Source organism: Portunus trituberculatus, chromosome 12 (genome assembly GCF_017591435.1).
Source record: "Portunus trituberculatus isolate SZX2019 chromosome 12, ASM1759143v1, whole genome shotgun sequence".
NCBI lineage: Eukaryota > Metazoa > Arthropoda > Malacostraca > Decapoda > Portunidae > Portunus > Portunus trituberculatus.
This window is the reverse complement of record NC_059266.1, coordinates 13,623,139-13,637,525: the sequence shown is the minus strand read 5'-3', so window position 1 is coordinate 13,637,525 and position 14,387 is coordinate 13,623,139. Positions and strand designations below refer to the sequence as shown.

Sequence of the window (14,387 nt, the reverse complement as noted above, 5' to 3'; positions counted from 1 at the left end):
AGTCCCTCTAGGAGGGAATGAAAACACTACTGTACTTGCCATCCACCACAATCTAACTTAATGACGCAGTATTTTCAAGCTTTCTTCTCATAGTTATCTATACTCGTTGGTTTGAATGGTCTCTTTATGATATTAAGTTTAAAAGTGGGGAATAATTTACTTAATGTTATGATACTAATGATGTCAAAAGAATTACCGATAAAGAAGTTAATTATAAGACTTGAATTTTGGGAACCAGGGATGCTTAAAATTTGATAGAAAGTTTAACATAACACTTAGGATTTCACCATTCTGGGGAACAGCGTCCGAATATAGAAATTTAGATTTGGGGGAGCTGCGGCGATCAGCCAATAGGAAACGTTTTTTCCTCCGCCAATCCCGTGATCCACAACCACCTGCTGTGCGGAGTATGTCTGTATGTCTGTATATTAGTGTAGTGGGGGTGTCATATGTACTTGTATTATAAGGGGGGAATCCATGTTATATATACAATTTACATATTAATACTACGGGAAATAATCATGGCATTACACGCGTCCCTCCTCCGGAGAAAAATTTTAAACATCACTGTGTACCAAAGTTCCAACACAATACTATCTTCACTTCATTAAAATAAGGAGTCTCCGGTGTGCTGAACGGGAGCCGACATGTTGGGCTGGTCATGCAAACACTATATTCTGACTCTTGAGATGGCACCTGTCGGTCCACCAGTTGGCCCGCGTATCTCGGGAGGTCGCAGTTTTCCTGATTTCCTGAAGACGAAGAGATGCTGGTGAGGACTCCCCAACCGGTCTCAGTCCTTGGGTGCTGACGTGGTCGCCACGACCGGGCTAAACCTGTATTCTCGCTGGTTAGATCACTCCAAGGAAACACTTCCCGTACATGCTACCTCTCACTCTCACATTCACACTCTCTTCCACACTACCTTTCGCATCCCAATGTTATCCCCTGGGCAGATAGTGAGCGCTAACCAGGTCCTGGAATAACTGCCACACCAACAAGCGTACCGATTGTAGAGGTGAGGAAGGCGTTATTCACCCTTCCTTCGAGTTAAAGAGCCTCTGAATTCCAGACATCGAAAGAACTTAGAGTCTTACTCACCGCACTCGAGAGAAATATGACCAGAGACACTGACTGAAGCGTCGTTACTCCCAGCACTCAGCCAGCCCCGGCTCGCACACCAGAAAGACTCAACACTTGCACACCATATTACATATCAATATAGGGACACCTAATCACCATCATTCTTTCCTCCGGAGGTGACGAGTAACCAAGTCTGTCAACACTCTTCGATGAGTCGGCGTGGAGGCCGGCGGACTCTGGGTTGTAATTGTTCATCCACCGGATCAGGATCGAACTCTGTCTCTAACGGTTCCAGCAACCACCCTTCACTCCCGTAATACGGTTTCACTTGGCCCGCTGCCCTCTGTGTTCGCTTACCCGTGAATACATTTTCCACTACATAGATACTATGTTCTGATTTGATGTCACATACCCGGTATGGGCCGTCCCACTTCAAGTTCAGTTTGCGGCACGTACCTGATAAGGTGGTTTCTTTCTTAACCCACACCAAGGTACCGATCTCCACACTTTGATTTTTCCGCTTTTTGTTTGCATTGTCTCGGTACTTACGGGTCATTTTCTGGTGGGTCTCACGTATGAGGGCATGGGCAGCCGCCATTTCATCCTCTTCTCCATCAATCGCAGGTAGTGCTGATCCAACCAGGCAGGGTGGATACCTTGAGAAAAAAAACAAAGAACGGTTGTTGTCCAGTAGAGGTGTGAACCGCCTGGTTCATGATGCTCTGACAGGGTTGGAGAAGTGTGGGCCAGCGAAGCGGGTGCCCCTGACACAAGGCTGAGAGAACCGACTTCAGCGTCCTGTGCATCCTCTCTGTCACTCCGTTGCCTTGCGGATGATAGAGAGTAGTATGGTAGAGTGTGATCTGGTACTGCTGGCAAAACTTCTGGAACTCTTGGCTCGTGAACTCTCCTCCATTGTCCAACACGATGCCAGTCGGGGCTCCGTAGTCGGCCAGGTACTGTCTCAGAGCGTCAACAACATGTGTAGTGTGTTTTGTTCTTAGGGGGAAAAATCTAATGAATCTACTGTAGTGATCAATGACTGAGAACATATCGGTAACCCTGAGATCCGGATACCATATCTGTGAGGTCTATACCTATCCTCTCCAAAGGTTTATGTACAGGGGGAAGCTCTTTGTACTGCTGTGAAAGACCTTGAGTACCCTTGAATCTTTGGCAGGTAATACATTGTTTTACATATTTATAGACATCAACTTTGAGATTTGCCCAGTAGAACAGTTCCTCAGCCTTTTGAATAGTCTTTTTCTGTCCTAAGTGACCAGACAGCTCATGAGCATGACGAATAGCATCTCGGATTAACTGTCGAGGAACAATGAGAGTATAGTGGAGACTGCCATCTGACTTTAATTTCATGAAATAGAGAATCTCCTCCACTATTGCAAACTGATCTAGAGTGGCTTTTGGTAAGCGTTTAGTTGGAATTCGGCCACCCTCTAAATATTCTGCCAATTCTTGCCATACTGGATCCTCCCTCTGTTTTACTTTGTATTCCTTTTGATCATAACCGAGCCAGGTGTTCGTGTTACTACTCTTACGGGTCGAGAGAGATGGTCAGCCACGAAATTATCCTTGCCCCTTATGTACTGAATGTCATAGTTGTACTCTCTCATTTCCAGAATCCACCGGTTCATTCTCGGCGATTTTGTCTTTCTTTTGAATACGCTGGTTAGAGGTTGATGATCAGTAATGACCGTGACTCTGGTCCCCCAAAGGTAGTGATGAAAATTTCGGCAAGCAAGAACAATAGCTAGGGCTTCTTTGTCAGTGACTGAGTAACGGGTCTCACAAGGATTTAACTTCTTTGAAAAATAACCTACGGGGCAGTTGTTACCGTCGGGTTGTATCTGGCTCAAGACCCCGCCGACATGAGTGTCGCTTGCGTCGGTCGCTAGGAAGAATGGCTGATCTGTTTGTGCCTTAACCAAGATAGGGGCTTTAACTAGGTGACTTTTTTTTTAGACATTCGAAAGCTTCTTGACATGTCGGTGTCCAGGAAAAACCTATTTTGATTTTGGTAAGGTTGGTAAGAGGGGCTGCAATTTTTGGAAATGAGGGGATGTGTTTACGGTAAAAACCTACCATTCTTAAGAATCTACGCACTTGTTTCACAGTGGTTGGGGCGTTCATTTTCATTACGGCTTCTACATTCTTTGGTAAAGGTTTACTGCCTACCTCTGAGATTAAGTGGCCGAGAAAAGTTACTTCTTTTAATCCAAAACTGCATTTACTAAGGTTTAACTTTATGCCTTGGTCAGTTAAGAGGCCGAAAAGTTCTTTGAGGCGGCTCAGCAATTCATTAAAGTTAGTGGCCCAGAGAATCAGATCATCCAGATAATTTTTCACCCAGCCCTTTTTCAAAAGAGGAGCCAAAAACGAAGCTATTTGCCAAGAAAAAATGGCTGGCGAACAGTTGAGTCCAAATGGTAATCGACGGAATCTGTACAAGGTGACTCCATCACTGAAGGTGGTGAGATCACGACTTTCTTCGTCTAAGATAATTTGTAGTGGGGGTGTCATATGTACTTGTATTATGTACTTGTAACACAAACATGCGAAGAGTACTCCATACAAGGACGGATAAGGCCCTTATACAGAGTAACCAGTTGGAGGGGCGAGAAAAACTGGCGGAGACGCCTCAAAACACCTAATTTCATAGAAACTGTTTTAGCAAGAGATGAGATGTGAAGTTTCCAGTTAAGATGTGTGTATTATTTTATCCTAACTAAAATATCTAATAAAATAACGAGATTTTAGGTGTATTACTTACGATTCTCAGAATGCGCAGAGCAAGGTAACTTTTTTATGCCTTCTTTAACAAGAATGACATGCAAACCACCAGCATCTTAATTTTGTCTTCGCAGGATGTGTTCATTACCGCGAATCGGAGCAGCTTGAACGACACCACCTTTGACCCCAACAAGCCTATCAAATTCATAATCCACGGCTTCATAGACACGGGTTTTTTGGGCTGGCTTAGGGTAAGTGTCATACTCATATTCTGAAATGTTTCTGTGCCACACCTCCTGACTAGTTTCAAAAGTCTCTAGTCGAGAATACATGTAATTTGAAGTATGTCTAATGTAATTTGAAGTATGTCTAGAGTTCTAGTGACAGATTAATGTGGTACTGGGATTTTTATGCTTGAAGTCTTTTATCATTATTTCTTTCAATCAGCTCTGTTGTTATACCTATTATTTAATCTTTTTATTTTGATTATATTTATTGATTCTATTATATTTACACTTGTATAACTTTGTAACATACCTAGACACCAAACAATAACTATTATCATCAATTGTGACTGATCGTGGTAGCTTTAATCATTTCTTTTACCGGCACTAATATCTCTTCAGATTATCTAATAGGGATAGTTCTTGTTTTGACAAAAGAGGTGATTGTAACTTACAAAACAGACATCTAATTAATCTATTAATGCTTCATTATTCATACCATAAGTGATTCACGATGAATAACAATGAAGCTATGCAGAACATGACTATAGAAATAAGTTTATCCACATACACTCCCACCTCATTTGACAGGGATTCCTGCCTTTATAATCCAAAATTTTGGAGTATCCCTCCCAAAGATGAAATTTCAAGCGAAGATATTTCCGCGACTGACAGTTTACGCTCTACACCAAGATACCATGTTAGATCACAAGGAATCTCATTTTATGACTATAATCTTAGGTGATGTGGTCAGCCGATCCACATCAACTTTGTACTCGCCTACGATGTTCGCCATGCGCCTCTCTGGCGACAACTAATCTCAGGCACGTACTATCACGATCATAATTATGTAGTAGCCTTTCAGGTTTACAAAAAATGTACAAAATTCTCATCACTCCACCCAGAAACAAGAGAATAAAAAGTGGTATAGCACAAGATACGTAAAATGTTAGCACTGGCTTCTGTGGCGCCGCTGTTGTACCGAATAACTCCCGGGTCCATATTTTTCCCAGGTGACACCACTGCACATGCGCACGACACCAGTGCTCCACACCCCTTTGTTATCTTTGAACAAACTCATGTTTGAAAGGCCTGTGGGGCTAATATGCTACCCAATTGTCTTTCCATTAATGAAAGACTTTTTACATAGTTGGAGAACAAACTTATAATGATATGGGGCAAGAATATAAAGCGCATAAAATTCAGGTGACGGAGGACTCAAGTTCCTTTTATGGGCCATTTCTCTATCATGTATAGCACGAGAACAGGCTGTGCTAAACCTTTGTTTGAAAGGTTTAGGTCAAGAGATCGAGTGAAGAATTTACATCTCCATGCCAGACGCAATTACTTTTGTTATGGCCTCAAGACTGAGACGAAAGCACCAAGTCATTCCATAAAAAATCAGCAGTTCAGATTTTTCAAAACAAGAAGCCAAGGCAAAACGCCAAAGGCGCCTCTATAATGTGGGGTAGGTGTCTGAACAGGACAACCACGAAACTGTAAGTTCTTGAAAGAAACGCATGCTGGCTGTTGCTGACTGCATTTAGGAAGGAACAGGCGGAAACGTTTAGCCGTGGCAAACTCCAAGGGCGTCTGCCTTAGAGACGCCAACCGGTGTAACAGATTGGAATTCACCCCTTGCCCAGATTGGAATTCACCCCTGCCGAATTTTAGCCCGGAGTGAAAACTGGCCAAAGTTAGATTTACCCCTGAGGGGAAAATTTAGACTAGGCTGTTTAGCACCTTCCTAGGCCAAACTTTACCCTCAAGATAAAGCAAGATTGAGCCAATCTAAGGTGAAGAGATCATTGAGTGTGACTTCCTTTTAAAGAACATGTAGCCGTGATGAATCAGTTTTAGAAGTTTTACTTCAAATAAAGTTTGATCATTGATAAATTTCTCATTTGAGTTTGATATTTTGTTGCAATCAGTATTCTAGGAAAACTCAGTAGATAAAAGAAGTTTTGAATTTATTTGGTCTAGTTTGGGGAGCTATAGGAGGATATATATATATATATATATATATATATATATATATATATATATATATATATATATATATATATATATATATATATATATATATATATATATATATATATATATATATATATATATATATATATATATATATATATATATATATATATATATATATATATATATATATATATATATATATATATATATATATATATATATATATATATATATATATATATATATATATATATATATATATATATATATATATATATATATATATATATATATATATATATATATATATATATATATATATATATATATATATATATATATATATATATATATATATATATATATATATATATATATATATATATATATATATATATATATATATATATATATATATATATATATATATATATATATATATATATATATATATATATATATATATATATATATATATATATATATATATATATATATATATATATATATATATATATATATATATATATATATATATATATATATATATATATATATATATATATATATATATATATATATATATATATATATATATATATATATATATATATATATATATATATATATATATATATATATATATATATATATATATATATATATATATATATATATATATATATATATATATATATATATATATATATATATATATATATATATATATATATATATATATATATATATATATATATATATATATATATATATATATATATATATATATATATATATATATATATATATATATATATATATATATATATATATATATATATATATATATATATATATATATATATATATATATATATATATATATATATATATATATATATATATATATATATATATATATATATATATATATATATATATATATATATATATATATATATATATATATATATATATATATATATATATATATATATATATATATATATATATATATATATATATATATATATATATATATATATATATATATATATATATATATATATATATATATATATATATATATATATATATATATATATATATATATATATATATATATATATATATATATATATATATATATATATATATATATATATATATATATATATATATATATATATATATATATATATATATATATATATATATATATATATATATATATATATATATATATATATATATATATATATATATATATATATATATATATATATATATATATATATATATATATATATATATATATATATATATATATATATATATATATATATATATATATATATATATATATATATATATATATATATATATATATATATATATATATATATATATATATATATATATATATATATATATATATATATATATATATATATATATATATATATATATATATATATATATATATATATATATATATATATATATATATATATATATATATATATATATATATATATATATATATATATATATATATATATATATATATATATATATATATATATATATATATATATATATATATATATATATATATATATATATATATATATATATATATATATATATATATATATATATATATATATATATATATATATATATATATATATATATATATATATATATATATATATATATATATATATATATATATATATATATATATATATATATATATATATATATATATATATATATATATATATATATATATATATATATATATATATATATATATATATATATATATATATATATATATATATATATATATATATATATATATATATATATATATATATATATATATATATATATATATATATATATATATATATATATATATATATATATATATATATATATATATATATATATATATATATATATATATATATATATATATATATATATATATATATATATATATATATATATATATATATATATATATATATATGACATTTCTGAAGTATACGGAGTGTACTAACGCATGGGTCCATAGTCTTGCTGTCCCCTATGTGTTGTGCGGTCTCAATTCTATCCGAAGATCGGTCAATACGAACTCTGAGCTCCTTTTTTTGGGAACGGCTGGCTTGGTGACCAGTAGAAGACCGTGGTGAATTATACTTTGGCTACCTTACGCCGGGCTATTTCACAGAAGTTGGCAAAATTCATTCGCCACTCTTCTCTACGCCAAGTCTATGCTAAATCACATCGGTCTGTAGAGTAAGAAAATCACCCGAAATTAAAGCCAATTAGAAAAAAAATTTAAATAGGCATTAAAAGGGTAATAAGTAACACTTGTGCATAGCTGGCCACACACAATAGGATATGGACTCATCGTTTTTTCTGTGTCGGATGTTGTCTTAAAACTCCTTCATATGAGCCTGGCTTACATTATGCACTTCAAAGCATCGTGCAGATGGAACTTAAGAACATGCAAAAGATAATAAATAAATGAATAGATAAATGAAAATTAGATAAATAAATAAATGTCTTACCACACTTCATTATATTTTTTCTGACATATAATCCTCTTTATTTTCCTTGGTCCGTATTCTTTACAGTTATCGTCAGGTCTCACAGAGTTCCTGACCGTCCCTTTACTGACTTTAAAGGCTCACATTTTGTAGACTTTAGATACATAAAAACAAATAGGCTCTTAACATAGATCAATTTTCTTTTATCTAAATTTTTTTGACATTACTTTTGGGAATAGTCAGACAGTGTATCCAAACAAAAGAACCATGATAAGCAGAAGATTACGCCCGACACATGCAGGCCGAGCGGGCTGATCTTATCCCTCCTGGGAGTTATTTATGATAATGCATCATTGCATCAAATATCATTACTGATATCTATCGTTAGATTAATAATAAAAATGTTGAGGATCGTGTTATACACCCATGTTCCCCCAAATTCTGAGAAGAGTTTTGACGGTCATTGACGATGTATAGCTATAACACGGTTTGTAGAATACGGTTTCTTTTGGGAATATTAAATAAATGCCACAAATCCATGATAATCCACTCTAAGGAAATTCTAATTACTCTCATTCTACCAAAAGTTATCTCTAAAAGAAGAGAAATATTTTTCATATTATAAAAAGAGAAAAAGTTAGTGGCTTGCGTGAATATTATCGTAATCTCTTCACTGCATGTATACAAAACTTTTCTGTGAGTGAATAGCAATCGCTACGATGCTTTACGTATGCCTATCGTACTTTATATTACAGTGTTCCTAGTCATGCGAGAAATGTCAAAGAATAAATTATAGTGTTGTCCTGTTGCAGCTCCCAGTCCCCATCATGATAATAGTCAGACTCTGATTTTGTATTCTCAATTTCAAATACTATTAGTTGAGTATTGTGAAAGCTATTGGTTTAATCAAAACTATTAATATGTGTCTTCTGATTGTCTTAATGAAAAAAAAAACATTCAAAAAGATAATGAATGACATTCATAGAAACAATATTTGTACTCGCAGAAGATGGCAGAAGCCCTGCTGGCTTACGGGGACTACAACGTGGTGCGCGTGGACTGGGGGGGTGGCTCGCTGCCCATGTACTGCACCGCCACTGCCAACACCCGTGTGGTGGGCCTGGAAATTGCTCACTTCGTTAATTTTCTTATTGATGAATATCAGCTGAACCCTTCTTCCGTGCACTTGATCGGTCACTCCTTAGGTGCCCACACCTCAGGATACGCTGGGGAGAAGATTCAAGGCTTGGGGCGGATCACTGGCATGGATCCCGCGGGACCTTACTTCACGGGCACTCCTGACTTCATCCGTCTTGATCCCACTGACGCAGTCTTTGTCGATGCTATCCACACGGACTCAGACCCGATCTACACGCTGGGCTACGGTACCGATCAACCGATGGGGAACGTCGACTTTTACCCTAATGCTGGCCACGACCAACCTGGCTGCGACCCCATCAGTATTGGCATCGACGTGATTCAAGATATTGGCGAAGGCATCAGGGAGCTGGCGGCGTGCAGTCACGGACGTTCCTATAAACTGTTCACGGACGTCCTGCAGCAACCTTGTCCGTATCTTGCCCATGAATGTGTCGACTATGAGTCCTTCGAATTGGTAAGAAAATGATGTCATGGATTTTTTATTACGTGTAATTTTCTCCATTTTTTCTTGGTCCTTTGCTTATCCTTTCCTTATTTTCTTTTCTTTTTTTTTTCTTACAGTCCTGTTTTTGGAGAGAGAGAGAGAGAGAATCATATCACTCCCAATAGCTAATAGTTCATGGGTCGGCTTTGTTCATAGTTCTTTTAGTGTTTTCTGTTGTTGCAATTTTAGTATTACTCCTCGTCCTCCTTATTCCTTCCTTCTTTAATTTTCTCTCGTCATCATCTAGTTTTCTTTTTCTCGTCAATGCTTACTTCGCTTTTTTGTATGTTTCTTAATGCTGCGCAATCTTCCGCCTCACTTTTTCCATGTCTCCTCCTTAAGTTATTCTCTCGCACTTTTTTTTTTACATCCATCGTGTCTGCAATTTATCCTTCGTCTTAATTATCTTACTCTTACTCGCTCATTCATTTGTTTCTTCTTTCTCCCCTCCCCATCTCTCTCTCTCTCTCTCTCTCTCTCTCTCTCTCTCTCTCTCTCTCTCTCTCTCTCTCTCTGCACTTTGTTCCATACATCGCTGAAAAATAATGAGTAAAAAATAGGTGGTATGCAAGGAGTCATATGGATTACGTTATAGTTCTTAGATTATCAGTGCAGGGTTAAAAAAAAAAAAAAAAGCCTAGTTGTATGAAATTAAGACAAATAAAGTTGTATAAAGCAGAGAGGAGAGAGGAAAAGAAAGCCATGGGCTATCCAATATAGAGTTCATAGTAAGTCTGAGATATAAATTCATCATCAATGATAAAGGTGACAGCAGTGGACCCATCAGAATAAAGTAGAATGTGAATTAATAGAAAATATTGTTCATGCTTTTGGCTAGATACCAAGAGGTCACGAGAAGATGAAGTCATTGATGAAGAACTTAAGGAAGGTTTTTGGCGAACATTAAACGACATGAGTTTCAGGATATGGAAAGGTGATATATATTTATCCTGGTCAATGTGAGAGTAGGTTCAGCTAAGGACTAAGGTGTTTTATGTCAGTTATCTCATACATCTGTTTTTTAATGAAGAATAAACTGTGCAATGATGCTCCACAAATTATAGATTTACATCTAAGACTGCAAATGCTACAGAAGTTGTTATAGAGAAAAGATATATCAAGATACTTAGTAAGAAGGCGGTAGTGCAGTGGATAAGGTAGTGAGCGTTGGATCGGACAGACGTCCCAGGCGAAGGCTCGAATCCCACCTCTGTGAAACTATGCCATTTGTCAAGTGGTTTAAAGTTATCTACATGTCAACATGATACCCATGTTCTAGGTGGTTCCACCCAAGATGCGCTTGGGTAGTGGTATGGGCCCTAATATAGATACCACTATAAATAAAATTTCCCTGCCCCACTAATGGGTGGAAGCTGAACTTCCGATACTCTTTAAATAAACCTACAGGAGCAGTAGGCCAAAACATAAAAAAAGAGTTTTATAACCGAGGTACAGCCTTCCCTAGGCTACTGATAGTAGCCCCTTCCTCGTTCCCTCCTACTTTATCTATTCCCATTTTTGTTCCAAACCTGGATGTTGCGTCTAAGTGCGAAACGACTTAACTTGCTCTCGTGCCCACGCCCTCGAATTTTCTTAGTTTTCCACAGTGTGGAACTAATTTTATATGTGCTGTCTATCTCTCCCCTAACTCCTCTTTTTTTTTTTTTTTTTTACATTAGATGGGCTTTTCACAGGAATTTATGGGCTAAAGAGGATACTTTTTGGGGTACCTCCTATCTCAAAGCCCACCCGCTAGGAAACCGTTGCCCCGAGTGAGGAAGCCCAACCTACACTCGGACCGTGGATAGGATTCGAACCCGTGCGCTTGGAGATCCCTCGGACCCCAAAGCACGCATGGTTCCACTGTACCACGGCGGCCTAAATTTGTTTCTTCTCTGACTATAGTAAATTCTTTGACTATTTTACTTCCAAAGTGGAGCATATTCTGTCCCTCTACCTTTTCCATTCTTGGAAACTTCAATGTTCACCACCAACTTTGGCTTTCCTCTCCCTTCACTGACCATCCTGGTGAACTAGCCTTCAAATTTGCTACCCTTCATGACCTAGAGCAATTGGTGCAACACCCTATTCGTATTCCTGATAGTTTTGGAGAAACGCCCAATATTCTTGATCTCTTCCTTATCTCTAATCATTCTGCTTATGCTGTTACCCTCTCATCTCTTTTGGTCTCCTCCGATCACAATCTAATTTCTGTATTTTGTCCTATTTCTTCATTCCCTTCTCAGGATCCCCGAAGCAGAGGTGCCTCTGGTGTTTTCCCTCTGCCAGTTACGGGGACCTGAGGAGGTATTATGCTGATTTTTTCTTGAATAATTTCTGTTTACGTGTCAGAGACCCATCTCTTTGTGATAAACGCATAACAGCGTTGATAGTGTCTGGCATGGAGGCGTACATTTGTCATTATTTCTCTCAACCTAAACCATCTAAAAATTGGTTCAACACAGCCTGTTTTCATGTTAAAGATGATAGATTGGTTGTCTTTCATCTCCTGAATCTCATGCACTTTCTGTTCCTGCCCGGAGTCATGCCAAGTTTGTTCTTCAATTTGTCAAACACTTTATAAATGGAAAATGTCAAAATTTTTCCAACTCAAACTTCCCTCGAGACTTCTGGCATCTATCTAGCCAAAAACATCTCCAATAACTTAATTTCTTCATCTTGCCTTCCCTCATCCTGATGGCACCACTGCCAAGGTTGCACCTTGCCTGGCCAAACTTTCAACTATGTCTACCGACTTTCACTTTTCTTTCTTTCTCGAAGTTTGCCTACATTCAGCCTGTTCCTAAAAAGGGTGACCATTCTAATCCCTCGAACTACAGTCATGTAGCTTTAATCTCTTGCTTGTCTAAAGTTTTTTTTTTTTCTATTATTCTGAATAGGAAAATTTTTAAATATTCACTTCGCAATCTTCTATCTGATCGCCAGTATGGCTTCCGTCAAGGTCGCTCCACAGGTGATCTTCCGGTTTTCCTCACTAAGTCTTGGTCATCCTCTTTTAAAGATTTCAGTGAAATTTTTACTGTCGCGTTAGACATATCAATAGCTTTTGATATAGTCTGGCGCAAAGCTTTGATATAAAAACTGCCCTCCTACTGCTTCTATCCTTCTCTCTGCAACTTTATCTCAATTTTCCTTTCCGACCGTTCTATTGCTGCTGTTGTAGACAGCCGCTGTTCTTCTCCTAAATCTATTAACGGTGATGTTCCTCAGGGTTCTGTCCTGTCACCCATTCTCTTTCTATTATTCATTAATGATCTTAACCGAACTTCTTGTCCTATCCACTCCTGTGATGATGATACCAGCCTACATCTTTCCACGTCATTTCAGATACGACCAAGCCTTTAGGAAGTCAATAGATCATGCAGGGACGCCACAGATCGCCTGACTTCTGATCTCTGTATGATTTCTGATTGCGGCAGAGAAAATTTTCAATGCCTCAGTAACTCAGTTCTTCCACCTATCAGCTCGACACAACCTTCCAGACAACTATCCCCTTTTCTTCAATGACAGTCAACTGTCTCCCTCTTCCACATTGAATAACCTTGGTCTGTCCTTTACTCATACTCTTAGTTGGAAACTTCACATCACATCTCTTGCTAAAACAGCTTCTATGAAGCTAGGCGTTCTGAGGCGTCTCCGCCAACTTTTCTTTCCCCTCCAACTGCTAATATCCGTCTTTGTATGGAGTACACTGCACATGTTTGGAAGCTTCCCCTCAGCAGTTTTATTAGATAGGGTGGAATCAAAAGCTTTTCATCTCATCAACTACCCTCCTCTAACTGACTGTTTTCAGCCTTTTTCTCACCTCCAAAATGTCGCATCTTTTGTCACTATTTCCAAGCTAACTCTTCTACTGATCTTGCTAATTGCATTCCTCCCCTCCTCCATTGGCTTCGCTGCACAAGGCTTTCAAGCAAGCAAGCAAGAGTGAACCAGTACTCTCAATCATTCATACTTTTCTCTGATAAACTCTGGAACTCCCTGCCTGCTTCCGTATTTCCATCTTCCTACGACTTGACTTCTTTTAAGATATTATCAAGATATCTTTTAATTAATTTTGGCTAACTTTTTACTTTTGTTGTAGAAAACCAGCACTCAATTGACCCCTTTTGTAATATT

The 14,387-nt window shown here is 35.6% G+C and overlaps 2 protein-coding genes across 3 annotated transcripts in view; one reads left to right on the top strand and one right to left on the bottom strand.

The window, feature by feature from the left end:
* Positions 1-14,387, bottom strand: part of LOC123502605 — a 104,780-nt gene that overhangs the window by 748 nt on the left and 89,645 nt on the right. The gene's annotated exons all lie outside the window — the stretch shown is intronic.
* LOC123502604 (pancreatic triacylglycerol lipase-like) overlaps positions 1-14,387 on the top strand; it is a 94,391-nt gene that overhangs the window by 43,366 nt on the left and 36,638 nt on the right. The window contains exons 3-4 of the mRNA XM_045251768.1: positions 3,966-4,082; positions 9,609-10,217. Coding sequence (XP_045107703.1) covers positions 3,966-4,082; positions 9,609-10,217 — 726 coding nt within the window. The remainder of the gene's footprint in view (positions 1-3,965; positions 4,083-9,608; positions 10,218-14,387) is intronic.